Below are 19,123 nucleotides of genomic sequence, written 5' to 3'. Positions count from 1 at the left end.
GCGAACATTACGAAAGTAAAATGCACATTTCTCGCTAAAAATGTTTCCATAAACGCATTTAATGGCGTAACTATGTTACTATTTCCAACCAGAATAAAGAAAGTTGTCGGCCGTGGCTGCGCTGGAGTCAATAGTATCTGTCTGCGTCCTGCAAGACGGAGGCGTAACTTGTAGTAGGAGGCGTAACATGTAGTCGGAGGCTAGGAGGCGTAACTTGCACTAGGAGGCGTAACTTTCCGCGGGAAAACAAAAAGCGTTGTAATAACTTATTTGAATTATTAAACTGCTGTCTTTAATTCTTTAATTATTTATCTGCTGTCTTTTTGTTAAAGGTATAAAGGGATAAAGTGGGCTAAACTTAATGTTACGAGAGTGGCGTATGTGTGTGCGCGAGAATGTCTAGGCTGTTTCCCAATGTCAAGGAAGCATGCTCAACGGCCGCCCTTTTAAGGACGCTACGTCATCGAACGCCGACAAGCACTGTTCCAATGTTGAGGACACTCGAAATACGCCCCCTTTTCGGGTCCTTCGTTTTTGAGAATTCCGAGATTTTTCAAGGATGCATCGCTGCATCCTAGACGAGCCAAAACTACCCACAATCCTCTGCCTTCACTGGGCGGGTTCTTGAAAATGGCAGAGAAGTACACGTTCAAACGAAGTGAAGTTATATTAGTTTTCAGAAATATTTTGTGCCGTATTGCTTTTTATAGATTCATCATGTTAATGCAAATAATCAAGCCTAAAGGCCTGTCCCACTTTTCAAACGTTTTTGCAACTTAATGATACGTTGCTATATTTTGCATGGACGTAGCTGGTGTTAAACACCACTGTCACCAATGTCAATTTACTCGCTCACAAGATTACATTATTTATGTATACCTATTTATGTTTTACGTTTTTTTTAGGGTCAGGTCAGCCCAGCAAACGGAGGCTTTTGTGCGCCTTAGGGTGGCGCACAAACATTTGTTTGCCGGTGGAAGGGATAGTGCCACTATCCAATGTTGTAAAATTAATGCACAACCGATCATTAGCAATGTTTGTAATTTTTAATGAACGTATATAATTGTATTTTATATGATATACTTATGTGTTCAAAGCACTGGTAGATTGTAGGCATATGAATGAATCAGATCATATATCCAAATAAATACACGTTTATCATCTCTTTCTTTGTCTTTTTCCCCCTGCATAATAGTAATCAACCGTACTGTAAATGTGATGCATGAATTAAGTTCTCAGACAATTTCACTTAGTTTTATAAAAATTGAATGGATTTTCCTTTTAATAAAGACAATTCGATCAACCACAACAAAGCTTTTGTGACTTCCCCAAAGAGGCTCTGTCACGTTAAAATTGTACCGGGGGCGAAAATTGTACCGGCCTACGTCATCGTTTGTTTACATCCTGACAACCTGCCCGGCAACAGACGACGCGATGCAGAAAACATGTTTCCAAACGACGAAATAACATAATACAGATAGCGGATCGCTATCTGTATTATGATAGATAGCGATAACACTTGTTTTTACTTTATATTTGTATTGTATTTAATTGTTAATCGAAACAGTAAAAAAAATTGCCTGCGAAACGAGCGATCGCGTCAAATGACAATGTTTTTCCCGCGAAACGGGCGATCGCGTCAAATGACGTAGGAGGGTTCTTGAAACATAATACAGATAACGGATCGCTAGAAAACACTTGTTTTTACTTTATATTTGTATTGTATTGAATTGTTTAATTGAATTTAGCTAGTAAACTGAGTGTTTTAAGCAGGTTTCATAGTCTAGAATGTTCAAGAACCTTCCTACGTGATTTGACGCGTCATTTGACGCGATCGCCCGTTTCGCGGGCAATTTTCTTTATTGTTTCGATTAAACAATTAAATACAATACAAATATAAAGTAAAAACAAGTGTTATCGCTATCTATCATAATTCAGATAGCGATCCGCTATCTGTATTATGTTATTTCGTCGTTTGGAAACATGTTTTCTGCATCGCGTCGTCTGTTGCAGGGCAGGTTGTCAGGTTGTCAGGATGTAAACAAACGATGACGTAGGCCGGTACAATTTTCGCCCCCGGTACAATTTTAACGTGACAGCTCCATGCGAAGGAGACATGACCGCATTCATAACAGACAAAAGTCAAATAAATATCGATCAGCTTGATTGCTGCCATGTTTTATTCATAAGCGCACATGTGTTTACAAGCGGACACGCAGTATTAGGAAGCGGAAGCGCTTCCACACTACCAAGTCGTTCCCAAAGTCAGACGTTACAAACGCTAGGAAGCACTCGAGCTAGCACTCTAGTCTCATCTCCATAGGACGCGACTAGCAAGGACGCGTCCTAGCAAGGCTGCAGCCTTCACTTTGGGAAACAGTAGCTGTGTTCGAAATCGTTCCCTATACACTCGTTCCCTATTCCCTATATAGTGTACATTATATAGTGCACTATAGGGAATAGGGAACGAGAATTCGGACACTACGCTGAACATTTCTAAGCGTCAGTAAATGCGCCGGGTATTTGTTTGACGCAGAAAGATGCGCCCACATCATGTAAACAAACCAGGCACTCACGAGGAAAGCTGGAGGTTGTATTGATTTTGAATGTTACATTTCCTTGTTCAAGTATTTTGAATGTTAAATATTCTATGTTAAATCCCAAATAAATTGTTGACATTTCTAAACGAAAGCCGGAGACTCCATCATTAAATGTATTAGTTTTCGCGGTTATTCAGCTTCTTCTTCTCCTCCGGAAAAACACGACCGCATTGCATTGTGGTATACGGGAGTAACATGTAGGGAACATCGTATGTACCCTATTTTAAGTCCACTATATAGTGCCCTATATAGTGGACCACTGAGAATTCGAACACCCTACAAAATGGCGTGCACCCTATTTAGTGCACTACATCCATGATAGGGAACGATTTCGAAAACAGCTAGTAGCTGTGTTCGAAATCGTTCCCTATACACTCGTTCCCTATTCCCTATATAGTGTACATGATATAGTGCACTATATAGGGAATAGGGAACGAGAATTCGGACACTACGCTGAACATTTCTAAACGTCATTGCGTCAGTAAATGCGCCGGGTATTTGTGTGACGCAGACAGATGCGCCCACATCAAGTAAACAAACCGGGCACTCACGACGAAAGCTGGAGGTTGTATTGATGTTGAATGTTACATTTCCTTGTTTAATTAATTTTGAATGTTAAATATTCTATGTTAAATCCCAAATAAATTGTTGACATTTCTAAACGAAAGCCCGAGACTCCATCATTAAATGTATTCGTTTTCGCGGTTATTCGGCTTCTTCTTCTCCCCTGGAAAAAATACAACCGCATTGCATTGTGGTATACGGGAGTAACATGTAGGGAACATCGTATGCACCCTATTTTAAGTCCACTATATAGTGCCCTATATGGTGGACCACTGAGAATTCGAACACCCTAGAAAATGGCGTGCACCCTATTTAGTGCACTACATCCATGATAGGGAACGATTTCGAACACAGCTATGTGTGTGTGTGTGTGTGTGTGTGTGTGTCGTCAGAGAATGAGTCGACGAATGAGTGAACGAGCGATTGAGCGAGTGTCAGTCTAGGAGGAATTAAACTAGACCGGTTGTGTTTCCGAGTTACGTGTACTGTACTGTTGAATAAAGTACCAAACGCCGAGAATCCGTGCCCGTGTCTTCCGACCTATAAACAGACCCACTGCCGGTTATAGTGAAGGGTGTTACCCCCGAAAGGACATCGGCCCTGGAGGGAACGTCTCCCCTGTGCTCCCGGACTACGGTCTGAGAGCCAAGAAACAGGAAAGGTGTAACATTAAGCAGGTTCCCCACGTTAAACGGCTATATGCATTATATGTCATTGTAAAATTGTAATAGGCTTCTTTTCTTAAATGCATATGATTCAAGGATGTCAGTTTCACGTAAGGCTATGATTAAGCTAATCAAGAGCATATCAAGATTAAGCTAATCAAGAGCATATTTTTAAATGAGCGGGTCAGGTGCATTATTTTTATATAAGGCCTAATATTTGAGGTCCGAGTTACGGTCATTTATGTACCCACGCACCACTGCTACATACAGATCACTTCCGCGATTTAGAAAAGTACTAGACACGCCTCCTACTAAAAGTTACGCCTCCGACTACAAGTTACGCCTCCGACTACATGTTACGCCTCCTCCGACTACATGTTACGCCTCCTACTACAAATTACGCCTCCGTCTTGCAGGACGCAGACAGACCCACCTCGCTGGAGTCCGAGGTAGGAAACCCAGAAACGCCTACCTTGCCACCATGTTTGGGTGATAGAGTTTAGATCGGGTTAGATTAAATAATCTCATAATCATAATAATCTCGGATATAAATAACAATAATCGGGTTAAATAACTTCACATGGTGTGTCTGGTGTGTTTCCAGCATTCGTAGTGTTGATCAGCAGATATATAGTCCCCCCCCCCCCAATGGACATGTGAAATCCTCTACCATATTTATTTATTTAAAAAAAAAAAGACACTTATATGTTATGACTGCATATTTATATTTATTGTGCCTATTGCTGTTGTTTGTGTTTGTATTTTTGCACTGTTTTATTTTGCACTATGGGTAGTGAGCACCACCCCCAATTTCATTGTACAAGTTTGCACAATGACAATAAAGTATGAATCTATAGTCCGCCAAGACGTTGAGGTTGCTTAGTAACCAGAGACTCTGTCCATGCAAGTGAACGGAGCGTTCCCTCTTCGTCATAACTATCAAACCAAACATCCTTCACATTCACCGAGCGAACATTATGAAAGTAAAATGCACATTTCTCGCTAGAAATGTTTCCATAAAAGCATTTAATGGCGTAACTATGTTACTATTTCCACCCAGAATAAAGAAAGTTGTCGGCCGTGGCTGCGCTGGAGTCCGAGGTAGGAAACCCAAACGCCGCCGTCTTTGGGTGATAGAGTTTAGATCGGGTTAGATTAAATAATCTCGGATATAAATAACAATAATCGGTATAAATAACTTCACATGGTGTGCTGGTGTGTTTCCAGCATTCGTAGTGTTGATCAGCAGATATATAGTCCGCCAAGACGTTGAGGTTGCTTAGTAACCAGAGACTCTTTCCATGCAAGTGAACGGAGCGTTCCCTCTTCGTCATCACTATCAAACCAAACATCCTTCACATTCACCGAGCGAACATTATGAAAGTAAAATGCACTTTTCTCGCTAGAAATGTTTCCATAAAAGCATTTAATGGCGTAACTATGTTACTATTTCCACACAGAATAAAGAAAGATGTCGGCCGTATGCTTCTGTCCAAGCTCACTACTCTCTGCCAGTGACGTCGGGTCAAGCTCAACGCTGATTGGGCAACGCGGCTAATCGTCATGCGTATGAGCGTACGGTACGGCCACACCAAACGCGTTAACGCCCCGTGCCCACTACATGCGTCCGTTGCGTGATCCCCATTGACTTTAATGGGGACGGACGCGCAATGCATTGTGGATCCGTACGTTCCGTTGGAGCCTTCGGCTCCGTCAGAAAGTTGAAAAATGTTCAACTTTTTGGCAGCGACGGATCCGTCATCCAATCAGATCGCTGTACGGTTGCTGATTGACACCCCGCCCTCATGGGTAAAATCCTCAGTTTGTCGATGCTCATGCTAATGATCATGTGTTTTTCCCCGCGTGTGATTTGTTGACCATTATGTTAATTTGGATGTGCCTGTCCCCGGACGTGTCCATGGGGCCACAAACTATCCTCAACAGATTTTGTGTGTCTGATCAGACCATGACATATTATACTCGGTTTCCATCTCAAGAAGTGTTTCAAGTGTTTTGGGAGTCTGTTTTGCCCCTCAACACAATATATTCTTTATTGGAGCAAAGCACAGAGGATAGGACAAGAGGCGATTCCAACACCAAGCCCTTCAAGGAAGATTCCAGCCATTGATGAATTTTTCATCTACTGTTGTAGAGTAGCAACTGGCCTTAAAGAACAAGTCATTGCTGACATCTTCCAGGTCAGCACAGCTGAGATGGTACCAACTCCAAGCTGGATATTCCCTCTAGGATGTGGGACATCAAAGGGCTCAAAGGGCGAAACGTCAAATAAAAATGTGACTGTTTTTTTGTAGTGATAACAGATGTATTCTAATATGCATCTTTTCATAATGAGCAAGTTTAACAGAGTGCAAATTGCAAAAAAAAAAGTCTTACCAGCATACGCTCTGTCGAGTGTGGACTTGACTCCAGTCTTCCCCACCGACTTGGGTTTCTTCACCACCAGGTCACTCACAGCCTCTGAATGGATTCCCTGAGGCGAACAACAATACAGGATGCTCATATACTCTAGACAAATACTGAAGTGTATGATTTGAACAGAGGACACAACAGCACACGTGGGTTCGAGGTCGATGCCACATCTGTGGTTGACTGGTACAGGCCAGGGAAGGTGGAACCACATCAAGGCCCAGCTATATGGCTACAGAAGCCTTTGCCCGCAGCAGAGCTACAGCTCTGAGAGACCCAGTTGTCCAACAGCCTCCAGGGTGATCTGTGAACACCATAAGAATTGAGTTACTGAACTTAGTAGGTAGGACCTTGATATAAGGCCATTGGAAACTGGCAAGGAGCCTGCAACTGCAGAAAAGCCATGTACAGTTCCGTGCAAAACTCTTGGGCCACCATTACATCTGTTGTTTTAGCGATGTTATAACATGAACTAGATGTTTGTCCTTTTAATGCACTCAACAAATTTCCTTTATTTACGGCTTGTGCCTTAATGAAGAGGAAGAAAAATACATAGGTCTGTACAGCCACAACATTGCAGCAAGCTAGGTGGGCCAAGTCTTAAGCACGCTACTGTTTGTAAGAAAGAACAATGAAAATGATCTGAACTTCAGAAGAAGAGGAAAACTGCAACTGCAGTTGTTAGTCCAGACAGACTATCAAAACTAACAGACTTGGGCCAACGGGCCCTAACTCGGCAGAAACATGTAGTATGTGGGGCTCCTCATTCCTCCTCATCGAGCGGTTGCATCTACCTCTCACTACCACCTTTCCATCAACTATATTTGACACTTAGCATATACATAATGTTAATAATATGTCGCTGATCGGAAGAAAACTGGTCAGCAAATAACTAGCTGAACCTATCCTTGGCTAAACTAATGCTAAAATGCTAACGCTACACACGGAGACTTCATAGCCACCATGGCTAATTATATTCATAATATTATAGTCTACACGTAACAAATATGATCATTTTACACACATTTCACACACAGACAATATTTCTGACGATTTATATGGATCGTATATGGTTTGCTTGTCATCACAAAAGATGAATGAGCAAGGCGGCCATTGAGTAGCCTACTGACAACAACAAAACACCTTAGACAACTTACCTTGATAATTGTGTACAAACTCCTCCACAAAAAACTTGTACCCCTTTGTCAGCCTGGGCTGTGGTGTTGCTGAGTGTGTCTCCACAATCTTCTGCACATCTTCGAATCGCAATTTCGGAAAACCCACCAGGGAAGTGGCGAAGAAACTATCCATTTTTGCATTGACGGCAATACAAAAATGACTACGCCGGAAGAATGTTTACCCGGTGTGACGTCATTTCCGATTTCTGTGAGATAGGCCGTATTTGTACGATAATTTGGCCCTCTGTACGATGTACGATCAATAATCCCAAAAAAGACCAAAAATACGATAATTTGACCATTCAGTGAATGTGTGGTTGTAATCGGTTGTAATCAGCCTGTCGCAACTGTCTGTCGGATTTTTTTTTGTGAACCCTGAGGGCATCTCTTTCCATGTGACAAATTTCAAGCCAATCGTGCTTTTCTAAATGTGAGCTTGCCTCAGAACAACGGCAATGATTGGCTGAATAGTCCGCTGCGCCCGCCCCAGGAAAAAAAAAAAAAAGAAAGAAAAGAAGAAGAAGCAGAGACGGCCTGGAGAAGCGCGGAAAAGAAAATGAAAGAACCCGGAGGAGGAGGAGGAGAAGAAGGAGAAGGAGGAGGAGAGGCTAAGAAAACGGCGGGGCAGAGTCGAAGTAAGCAGCATCGCCTACAAACTTACAGAAAAGAGTGGGAGAGCCAATTTGCAGGGGTGGTTGAGACACTCGAGACACTCGAGGGACTATATAGCGCATCAATAGACTTATTTTGAATATGACGGGTGTACGATAATTTCCCTCAAAATACGATAATTTTATGTCTCTGGTACGATAATCCTACATTTCCCACCTGGCAACACTGCATATGGCAAGCCGAATTGACATTTCCCCTTGCGACGGTGAAATAGTCTTCTTGTTGAAGAGAGTAATCGGGAATCCTCATTGCTCGCTGCCAGTATGGCAAGCCGAATTGTCATTTATTAACTAAGTTTGACTATCCGGAATTTACATTGCAGATATCTGCAATTCAGTTTCGCCTAGTCAAAACTAACATTTCGGATATCCGCAACTACATTCCTCCTATCCGCAAAATAAAGATATCTTGAATTCGAGTTTTGACTAGGCGAAATTACGTTTCAGATATCTCTAATGACGTTTCAGATATCTGTAATGACGTTTCAGATATCTGTAATGACAAATTATAGGACCGTTTACTTTAAGCGGGAGCGGAGCATCTCCTCGTTCAATCATCATTCCCACTGATTACATCGCTCCATATAGCACCATGTCAGAGCAGCCGGAGGTCGAGGGAGTCGGGTTTTTTAACCGTCTTTTTAACGCTGCGGCCCGTGCCAGGCAGGAGCTGGCAGCGAGCAATGAGGATTCCCGATTACTCTCTTCAACAAGAAGACTATTTCGCCGTCAAGTTCCTGGAGTTCGGGGTAAGTTTGGCCATTTCGGGGTAGCTGTGAAGTTTGGGTAGCTGTTAAATATATTAACCTATCTTTTGTTTTTCTGGGTTGACTACAGCCTCATACATTATGTAAGTGTAACGTTAATTCAGCTTAGAGTTTAGATCGGGCCCAGAAAATCAAGCCCGACCCGGCCCAAGTCCGCGTACGTTCTGTCCGAGCCCGGCCCGACACATAAACTAATTATGAGCCCGAGCCCGATTTCAACCCGCCACATGTATTTTTAATACATGTGTAACTTTGTACACATTTGTTACTTAGGCCTTTTCTGCTAAATATATATGTAAGGCATAATCTATAGAACGCCGGTCATTATCGGGAAAATAAGCCCCGACAGGGCGAACAGGACACCGACTCGCAGCGATCAACTGTCTTTTTTTTAATTATTTTATTTTATAAGGGGCTTATTTTCGATTATGACCGGCGACGTTCTATACATTCTCCCGCTTATTACACGGCTACTTGCCAAAGCGAAAAATAACTTCACACAATGTGTCTTTTTTTTAAATTTATAATTCGTTACCAGCATTCGTAGTTGCTTAGCAACCAAAGACGCTGGGGTTACCGGACCCATGCAAGTGAACGGAGCGTTCAACGCAATTGAGAAGACCCGTGTAATAAAGGCCTATAATATTTCTGTTTAAGGCATAGATTTCTCCTCAGATTAGGCCAATAAAGCAATGATAAAAAATAAAAACACAAATGCTCGATCAAAGGCCCGGCCCGACCCGGCCCGGGCTTTTGATGAATCACAGGTCAGTCCCTCCCTGCCTGCATGCCTATACACCCCTCAGTACATTCATGTGGATATTTTTATTTAGTATATTATTGTCCATATTATTCATGTCGAATTTAGCCAAGAGTGACTGATGACAGTTATGTATTTGTGTTTACAGGATCTGGTGGCCGCAGGGAAAATCTTTTTTGGCAAGCAAAACTTTTCCTCCTTCCAGGGCCAGATAGTGATCTTCTGCCCCCAACAAAAACACTTGCTGAACTGACTGAACTTGGATTAGGTAATATAAGATTGAAGCACATAAGAATTGAGTGTTATTTACTTTAACACCTTATTATCCAACCTTCTTGCCAAGAAAACTATGGAACAAGCTTTTTTGAATTCTATTTTATATTTAGCCTGTCTGGTCCCATTTGTTACACTGTCTATGCATTGGGAAACATTGAACTGTTAAAATACATTTAGCATTTGTTTTAAAGAAATATTGTAGAGCTGTTTACTCTTTAATGCATTTTCATAAAAGTTTCCATGTAGCCATTTTAATATATACACCTATGCCCTTCCAACACTTTCTCATGCCAAGGCATCATTTTGAAAGTGTCCAGGAATATCACCCAATGAATCATTTTGCATCAGCTATCTAAAGTTAGTCAATGGTGGTTATGCTTAGTGTGAGGATCTGGGTGGTGCATTCAGAGGCTCAGCTACATCATATGTTAATGTTCTTTCACATATTATGCTCAGAGGCTGTGTGATGCCCTTGGGAGTGAAACCTGGCTTTCTTTTCATGTATACATTTTGTTTAGCTTTAAACTTTGTAGAAGCACAACTTATCATAGGTTAACTGTGGCAGTCATACAGGTCTACGTTGGTGGTTGGGAACACTATGATTATCTCTGAAAATATGACAACACAGTTTGGAAGCCTTGGTTTGTGGAATTTATCGTCTTTGAAACTGTCTTCTCGAACATTGTAGGAGTCTGGGCAAGATCTCAAAGGACAGTTTGCTGGGATTCCTGAAATATCTTGTGTATATTATTGGCAACGAATGGCTGTTATTTTGCCACTAGAAACGGATTATACTGATGTTTACATTTCCATTTTTAGGAGAACCTGTGCAAGATTCAGCAGACAGCGGCACAAACTTGAAGATTGGGTTAAACTGGATGGCATAAAACCATCCTCAACGCTATACGTACTTTGGTTTTCAATTCAGCATGTACAGGTAAATGTATATTGTATTTCCTGTCTCAAACGGAGAAAAAGATTGTGTTTTTGTTTTGTGCAAGCTCATGCATGTTTGTCTTCAGGAAATTCTCTCGGGACAACGAAATGATGGCGCTCATGCCCTAAACCACACATCTCCTGGTCAGTCGTCGCTGTCTGAGCCCTCCACCCAGCCAAGTCTCTCTGTGTCCTCCACCCACTCACTGCTGTCTGAGCCCTCTCTCCAGCCACTGCCATCTGAGAACTCTATCCAGCCATCGCTCACTCTGATCTCACAACCGCAAGAAATCCTGACTGTTGAAGAACCATCACTCCCTCCTTCACCTGTCCAGGAACCAATCATTCATCTTGACGAACAAGAGACCGTTTCACAAAATCAGTCTCCTGTATCGACACATCACCTTGGAGGACCTGTGGATGAGTATGTTTTTCGCATTAACTTGACATTGATGATTTTGGTGTATGTAAATATTACATTTTCTATACCATATAAAGGACTAGCACTAAACCAAAGTCAGTGTGATGCTTATATCCTATAACATTTAATCAGGTGGTTAAAACTGTTATAAAATATGGTATATATTTGGCATATGAATAAAATGTATGAACTTCTTTGGTTGCAGGATTGATCTACAGACCATATTGCAAAAACTGGTCAACAAAGTAGATCACAACTTCTCTCCAACAAGCAACCAAATAAATGTGTGCCGGGACAATGTTTTACTATGTAGCCTGCGGGCGTTTAAACGGAAGTCCTTCGACCCTGAAGCAAAACTGGATGTTGTCTTTGTGGATGAAGATGACAATGGTGAAGGGGCAGTTGACGAAGGCGGCCCGACCAGAGAGTACCTAAGGCTGTTGATGAGGGCTGTCCACCAATCAAACATCTTTGATGGACATGAGAAAGACCGGCAGTTGCGTCTTGATACTCAAGGTAAGGAAGCCCAAATTCTTAGGGCTGTCTTCATTCAACTGGCAGAATTCTAGAAATGTATACACGGAAACCCATTTAAAAATTATTGCACTCACTTATTTCTCCGGTCTTGATTTATTGTGTTTACTGTTTTTTTTTTTTGTGTTCATTTTAGCTTTACAGAGTAAACTGTACACCTGGGTGGGGAAAATGATTGCTGTGTGCGTCATTCATGGAGGAGTTGGTCCACATTTCTTCTCGGAAAGGCTTTTCCAGCAAATCTGTGGAGTAGAAACGACCCCGGCCACGGTCGATGAAGTTGGCGACCATACTTTTAGGCAGCAGTTGATGAAAGTAAGCAGGAGGAAGGTGTTATACATCGAATGTACAGTCTACTGTGACACAGCCCTCCAGTTGCTTTCTATTAACTTTCTATTTATGAAACACTTCCTTTCATAGCGTACAACTATTGACAGTTAATTTATATAGGGAAGGTGTCCTTATAAGACAATTTTGGATTGTAGACTCCTGCACATTTTAATTATCCTTGTATTTATGTGCCACTCACTATCTTTCATTCTGTATTTTTGTCTTCTTTCTGTCTATTTGTCTTTCTTTTCTTTTTAGATACAGGAAGCAACAACAGTCGGAGAGGCAAACGACACAATTACAGAGGCAGCAGATAGTCTCAATATTGTAGGGGCCTTGAGACATGTGTCCACCCTTGAAGAGAAGGACTCCCTTGTCAAGTCAGCTGCTGACTTCTTTGTAAACGGCAGATTGGCGACTGCCCTGGACCAGTAAGTAATTGCCTCACCTGTCTTATCTGTCCGAAAAATTAAACTGTCAATAGCCCAGGACAACTCACACTATGGCACATGTTTTCATAGGTTTGCTGATGGGTTACAAACCCTTGGATTACTCCAAGAGATTAGGGAGAATCCGGCAGTATTCTTCCATTTCTTTGTAAATGAGGAATTTCCCCTTCAGGCAAAGGACCTGTGCAAGCTATTTGTTGTAGACTTCTCAGTGCAAGGCAGCAACCGGAGAAACCGTGAAAATGCAACCATCTGCTTCTGGCGTGACTGGTTGATTGACGTAGAAGGTATACAAATTATTCTACCAGTTACAATATTGTATGTGAAAACATTTATTTATTTTAAATTAAGAACTTTTCTCCAATTCCATCAAGGTGTGAAAGGCATCACTTAATCACTGTTTCTCACCACTTTCTTGTGTTACAGAAGGAGAATGCAGTCCAGTCACCCTTGAGAGGGTATTGGAATTTTCATCTGGAGCCTCTAAAGTCCCTCCACTGGGATTTCCATACCCTCCTCAAATCCAGTTCATTCATGAAGACAACCGAATCTTCCCTGAAGCAAACACCTGTATTATTATATTACGCCTGCCGCTGCATTCTTCCTATGAATGTTTTAAAAAATACATGATGGAGGGAATTCTGCAAGCGCCGACCTTTGGTCTTGCATAATGTTGTTTGTTTTTCATTCATTGCAGGTTGTTGGAGGGCATGCCTCTATTGTTCCAATTGATCAACTCATACACACTCATACGCTCTCACTCATACACTCTCTCTCTCACACTCATACGCTCTCACTCATACACTCTCTCTCTCACACTCATACGCTCTCACTCATACATACTCTCTCACACACTCATACGCTCTCACTCATACATACTCTCTCACACACTCATACGCTCTCACTTATACACACTCTCTCTCACACACTCATACGCTCTCACATACTCATACACACTCTCTCTCTCACACTCATACGCTCTCACTCATACATACTCTCTCACACACTCATACGCTCTCACTCAAACACGCTCTCTCTCACACACTCATACGCTCTCACATATATACACACTCTCTCTCTCACACTCATACGCTCTCACTCATACACTCTCTCACACACTCATACGCTCTCACTCATACACACTCTCTCACACTCATACGCTCTCACTCATACTCTCTCTCTCACACTCATACGCTCTCACTCATACACACTCTCTCACACTCATACGCTCTCACTCATACATACTCTCTCTCACACTCATACGCTCTCACTCATACACTCTCTCTCACACACTCATACGCTCTCACATATATACACACTCTCTCTCTCACACTCATACGCTCTCACTCATACATACTCTCTAACACACTCATACGCTCTCACTCATACACTCTCTCTCACACACTCATACGCTCTCACATATATACACACTCTCTCTCTCACACTCATACGCTCTCACTCATACACTCTCTCTCTCACACTCATACGCTCACACTCATACATACTCTCTCACACACTCTCTCACATACGCTCTCACTCATACACTCTCTCTCACACACTCATACGCTCTCACATACTCATACACACTCTCTCTCTCACACTCATACGCTCTCACTCATACATACTCTCTCACACACTCATACGCTCTCACTCAAACACGCTCTCTCTCACACACTCATACGCTCTCACATATATACACACTCTCTCTCTCACACTCATACGCTCTCATTCATACATACTCTCTCACACACTCATACGCTCTCACTCATACACACTCTCTCTCTCACACTTGTACGCTCTCACTCATACATACTCTCTCACACATTCATACGCTCTCACTCATACACTCTCTCTCACACACTCTCTCACATACGCTCTCACATACTCGTACACACTCACACTCAGGGAAACGTTGATCCATTCTTTAAATTTGTTTAAAATGTGTTAAATTATTTTGAAAAGATTTTATTTAGGTTTTGAATATCTTATTTAGCTCTAGTATTGCCCAACTTGACAAATGGCTTTGTTCAGGTCTTTTAAGTTGACCTTCACTTTTAATGATGTGGTACTGGTAATCTGTTATGTCCAATTTCATGCACTTTTAAATATTTTCTATGTTCAAGTGCTCTGTGGCACTTTTTGTTCTCCACTGTGGTCATCCCCACTTGCTGCACTCTCAATAAAGTGAGTTGTTGAGTGTATTTATATGCAGGGCCTATAATTGAACAAATCCATTAAATCAGCCTCTCAATAGCAGAAGAACCATAAGAACAAATGGGATCTAGGCAGAATAGATATTATCAAACAAACATGGACTTTTGATCAAAACTCAGATTAACAGATGTAGACTATCACTTTAGATCAGCGGTTCTCAAAGTGTGGGGCGCGCCCCATTGGTGGGGAATAGAGACGTGACAGGTGGGGCGCGACAAACGGGAGGAAATTTCACTAGCCGTGTTTACATCGAGGCTTTACTTCTCCGAATTGATTTCTAATCGGAAAAGATCTATTCCTAACATGCAATCTGAATGTACTATATGGAAATTACAAGAGTGGTAAGCATACGTGCGTATGTCTCTTGCGTACAACCATTGTTAGTCTGGGTTTATGAAATAGTCCGCCAAACACATTGACGTTGCTTAGCAACAATGGTTGGGATGGTTAGCAGGCTGGTGTGGACAATAACACAAGATGGATACATTTGTGACACGGACCTCAAAAGTTGTCCATCCATACAATAATGAGGGTTGCGCCTGATGCGCACTGGACGCACGCACTGGACGCACTGTCATTCACAGGGCAGCGCTGCTCAGCCCTGAACTAAATTAGGTTTTGACAGAAGTTGTGAGCGTGGTCAATTTTAGGGTTAGGGTTAGGCGACTTTTCTCCGCACTTTGTGAGGAAATGGGAGCTGATCACACATCTGTGCTGTTTAGTCCATCCCCTCTGTAAAATAAACTTAAAGCTTGCAAAATACTTCACTTAGGACTACCTAAATGTGTGTTCTGAACAATGGAGAAGAGTAGGATAAACTCAGTTATCTGACTCCATTAAGAACAGTTACCAATTAATTTAAATGTAACCAGGTAAACCAAATTAAACAAATCAAGTTACATTTAATGTAAAACAAGATGAAACAAAGTACATCGAGTACATCGAATACAAAACCTAAATAGAGAAAGAGGGAGAGAAAGGGAGAGTGCGTCAGAGAGAGCCACACACATTCCCGCAGGGGCCAATAAAGAAGAGACAAGACCAAGGACTTCAGGGACAGATTTTCAAAAGTAATGTGATTTATACAAATCTGGTCTTTTTCTCAGGCTAGGGCAGTGCGCATCCATCCAGCTGACTTATGATAGGTCAACTGAGCCCTGTTTCAGGTAGCTGGTTTTGAGGTTTGTTCGAGTTTGTTCGCTCTGAGTTAGTGGAAACTCTGGGTTTTCCGTTTCAGGTAGCAGGTTCAGCGCAACCGAGAGTTAGTTGCTGCGGCAACATACGCCGTGGGTCTAACCTGCTCGGGAGGTGGTTAGACCTACTCTGAGTTTGTTGTCTATAAGGCTGAAGGCAGCTCTCCGACAGAAGGAAGTGTTAGAAATGGCCTGTCCTTTTCTACGAGAGCCTGTGGACGTAGAGGCTGCGATCCTCAGAAGGAATCTCCGTGAGGAACGATTATTAATACCCCGGTTGGATATAGGGCTACTTTATTTTCCTGATAATTTTCTTCACGAGCGCTATCGTTTTTCAGCGCAATCTATCATTTATTTAGACCACCTTCTCAGCCCCCATGTTAACTGTCAAACGCACCGGGGGCATGCTTTAAGTTTTATTTTTTATCGCAAAATGTGCAGAATGATCCGCCCCGTGCATCCCACCCGCTCTGTAGGCCTACTAGTCACTTCAACGTTGTGGCTTTCCCATGATCAGAGTAGCTGACTAACCACGGACCTATAACTGCTGCAAGTCAAGAAACTCATTTTAAGAATGCAAGGCAGAAAAGACCCTGGTACTGCTTTTAACCAGATGCTGTTCTTCTCTACATGCACATGCTCAGCATAATCGTCTGCATTGTTCACTGAAGTAAAACCCTTTGAGTAAACTGTTCAACAAAATAACTTGTCCCACCACAGCCCGTGTTCTAATAAAGACAATCTACTTATTATGAGGATTTTTTTATTTCCTGAAAGCACAAAAAAAAAAAAGTCATTATTATTGGGTATGTTTTTAGAGCAGGGAACAGTATCCCAGTTTGCACCTCACCCACCTTTAACTAATGTTCCAAAATGTGGATCTCCAAAGCATCCTTTTACATCTTTTGAATTGTTACAATTGCATGGAGGTTGGTGAGGGCATCTGGTTCAAGTAGGGCGATGACGCCATCAGTAACTGGAAGAAGATGATTAGACAGTGCAATTAGTACTTGAGCCAGAATATTGCCCCATCTAATTTGCAACGCGCTGGGTTGCGTGTACATATTTAATTATTTTGAATAACCAACCTCTTATACTGTAAAGGCACTTCTATCTTCTATCTATCTCCCCCCAGGGATGCCCTCAGCCACAGGACGCATACTCTGTTGGCTGAGGGCCATCTCCTCAGCCTCTGTGAGGGCTACAGGTGGTGGACCCCCTCCAGTCTGCCGGGCCTCTGCATTTTTTCGATTTGCTAACATGGAGGAAAATGTTACCCTAATATTCAGTAAGCGCTATTTTGAAGACACATATATATTTATAATGCATTTTTGCCTAGGTGTAGCCTTCTAATATATCTAAATCCTATTACATATTGGCAGTGTTGGGGTGGCTGGGAAATGTACTACTTACATTTACTGCTTAAATATAGTATACATATATATAATACATGTTGAACATAGCTGTTAAATTAGGCAGAGCAGGCAAAACAGCACAATTGATTTGATTTCAATTAAACATTAGTTTACCTGTTTAAACTATATTTTTGTACTTCATTTGCTGCCAAGTCCTCGTGGGGCAACTCAGGGTTGCGTAAATTGAGACACACACACACACACACAATTTACATATTGAATAAGTGGAAGATATTAAACTTTCCTCTTATTTTATTTTACTCATTTATTTGACTCACGCATTGACTTGTTCAGCTATTTCCTGCCAAGCTCTCTCGCGCTCTCGCTGCCGCGGCGGTATTGCTTTTTTTTGTTAAAATGGGTAACTGCTCGGCATACACGTTCATTAGAATTTCCAATTCCGTGGGGGAAAAGTAAGTGGATATACGCTTTTGGTCCATGTTTGATCATGTTATCAGAGATCCAATGATGATGGCTCTTCATAGTCAACAGGCACGCCCTCAACCCAGAGTGAACATACTCAGAGTTGATTAACCCAACGCTGATCACCTGTTCTGAAACCGAAAACCCAGAGTTGCTTTTCAACCCTGAACTCTGTGTCAACCAACTCAGAGCGCAGGATTAAACTCAGAGTATGTATTGTTAAACCAGCTACCTGAAACAGGCCTCAGATGTGTGACTGAGGTGTGAAGTTCAATTTAACACAATGTACATAATACATAGGCCACAACTATGCATATGCTTAAGATTGCCAGAACAACCATAAGACTACTGTCCACAAGGATTAATTCAAGACCAAATATCAGTATGCTACATTCATAAATACACTTGCAGATAATTTCAGTATCACAACTATAACTTCTTTGTCTTTGACTCTGAGGTGTCAATAGGCTCTGCTTATTAGATTAGGCTGGCCACGCCACCTGGGTGGCCATTACAACGACAAAGTTAGAGTGCATGAATTACATTCCTACAGTGGTCATCATGTACTAGAGTAAAATAGGAAACATGCAATTTACCTGTCTCTACCTTCTGAATTACACAGAATGAACCACCCTCTCTCTCTCTCACACACACACACACACACACATACACACACACACACACACACACACACACACACACACACACACACACACACACACACACACACACACACACACAACAAATATGAGAAAAGGGAACAGAAAAGATAATTGCATAGCTGTTGACTGTAGTCCCTGCGACACATTTTCAAATACGCACACAGTTGAGGCCTGATTTGGCCAATCGATTGTGTTGGTAACTTCACTCATAAATCTATCTACAGTCAAGTATGCATTTAGACAAATACGATAAAATGTCAATATAATATGTGCAACCTTTTATGTGTGGTTGTTCAAGACACACTGAAGGCATGGTGCCACCATAGGTTTGCAGAGAACTATATACAATATACACACTGAAAGCATGATGCCACCATAGGTTTGCAGAGAACTATATACAATATACACTTGAAAGGGGTGGGGTGGTGGTGTGGGGTTGTGAGGGCCGCTGAAACCCATGGGGTGGAGTCCTGTCTCCAAGGGAGGAGAGGGGGTGGAGTCCAGTCACCAAGGGAGGAGGGGGTGGAGTCCTGTCTCCACGGGAGGAGAGGGGGTGGAGTCCTGTCTCCAAGGGAGGAGGGGGTGGAGTCCTGTCTCCAAGGGAGGAGAGGGGGTGGAGTCCTGTCTCCAAGGGAGGA

General features: G+C 42.2%; 1 protein-coding gene across 1 annotated transcript; it reads left to right on the top strand.

Annotated features, from left to right (window-relative positions):
- Positions 1-10,240: 10,240 nt before the first annotated feature.
- On the top strand, positions 10,241-13,397 carry LOC130379298 (G2/M phase-specific E3 ubiquitin-protein ligase-like). The gene is made up of 7 exons (XM_056586047.1): positions 10,241-10,845; positions 10,931-11,268; positions 11,471-11,781; positions 11,936-12,114; positions 12,388-12,560; positions 12,651-12,865; positions 13,005-13,397. The coding sequence occupies exons 1-7, from the start codon at positions 10,669-10,671 to the stop codon at positions 13,247-13,249; spliced, it is 1,638 nt and encodes a 545-aa protein (XP_056442022.1). The 5' UTR covers positions 10,241-10,668; the 3' UTR covers positions 13,250-13,397.
- Positions 13,398-19,123: the final 5,726 nt, after the last annotated feature.

The sequence above is a fragment of the Gadus chalcogrammus genome, chromosome 3 (assembly GCF_026213295.1).
Source record: "Gadus chalcogrammus isolate NIFS_2021 chromosome 3, NIFS_Gcha_1.0, whole genome shotgun sequence".
Lineage (NCBI taxonomy): Eukaryota > Metazoa > Chordata > Actinopteri > Gadiformes > Gadidae > Gadus > Gadus chalcogrammus.
The sequence above is the reverse complement of the archived record's forward strand: the minus strand, read 5'-3'. Positions and strand labels throughout refer to the sequence as shown.

Excerpts from the sequence above, each read along its gene's own strand:
- LOC130379298 (XM_056586047.1), top strand. The coding sequence starts at position 10,669 with ATGGCTGTTATTTTGCCACTAGAAACGGATTATACTGATGTTTACATT. Across the intron at positions 11,782-11,935 it reads GTTGCGTCTTGATACTCAAG|CTTTACAGAGTAAACTGTAC; the intron begins GTAAGGAAGCCC and ends TGTTCATTTTAG. Across the intron at positions 12,115-12,387 it reads TTAGGCAGCAGTTGATGAAA|ATACAGGAAGCAACAACAGT; the intron begins GTAAGCAGGAGG and ends TTTTCTTTTTAG.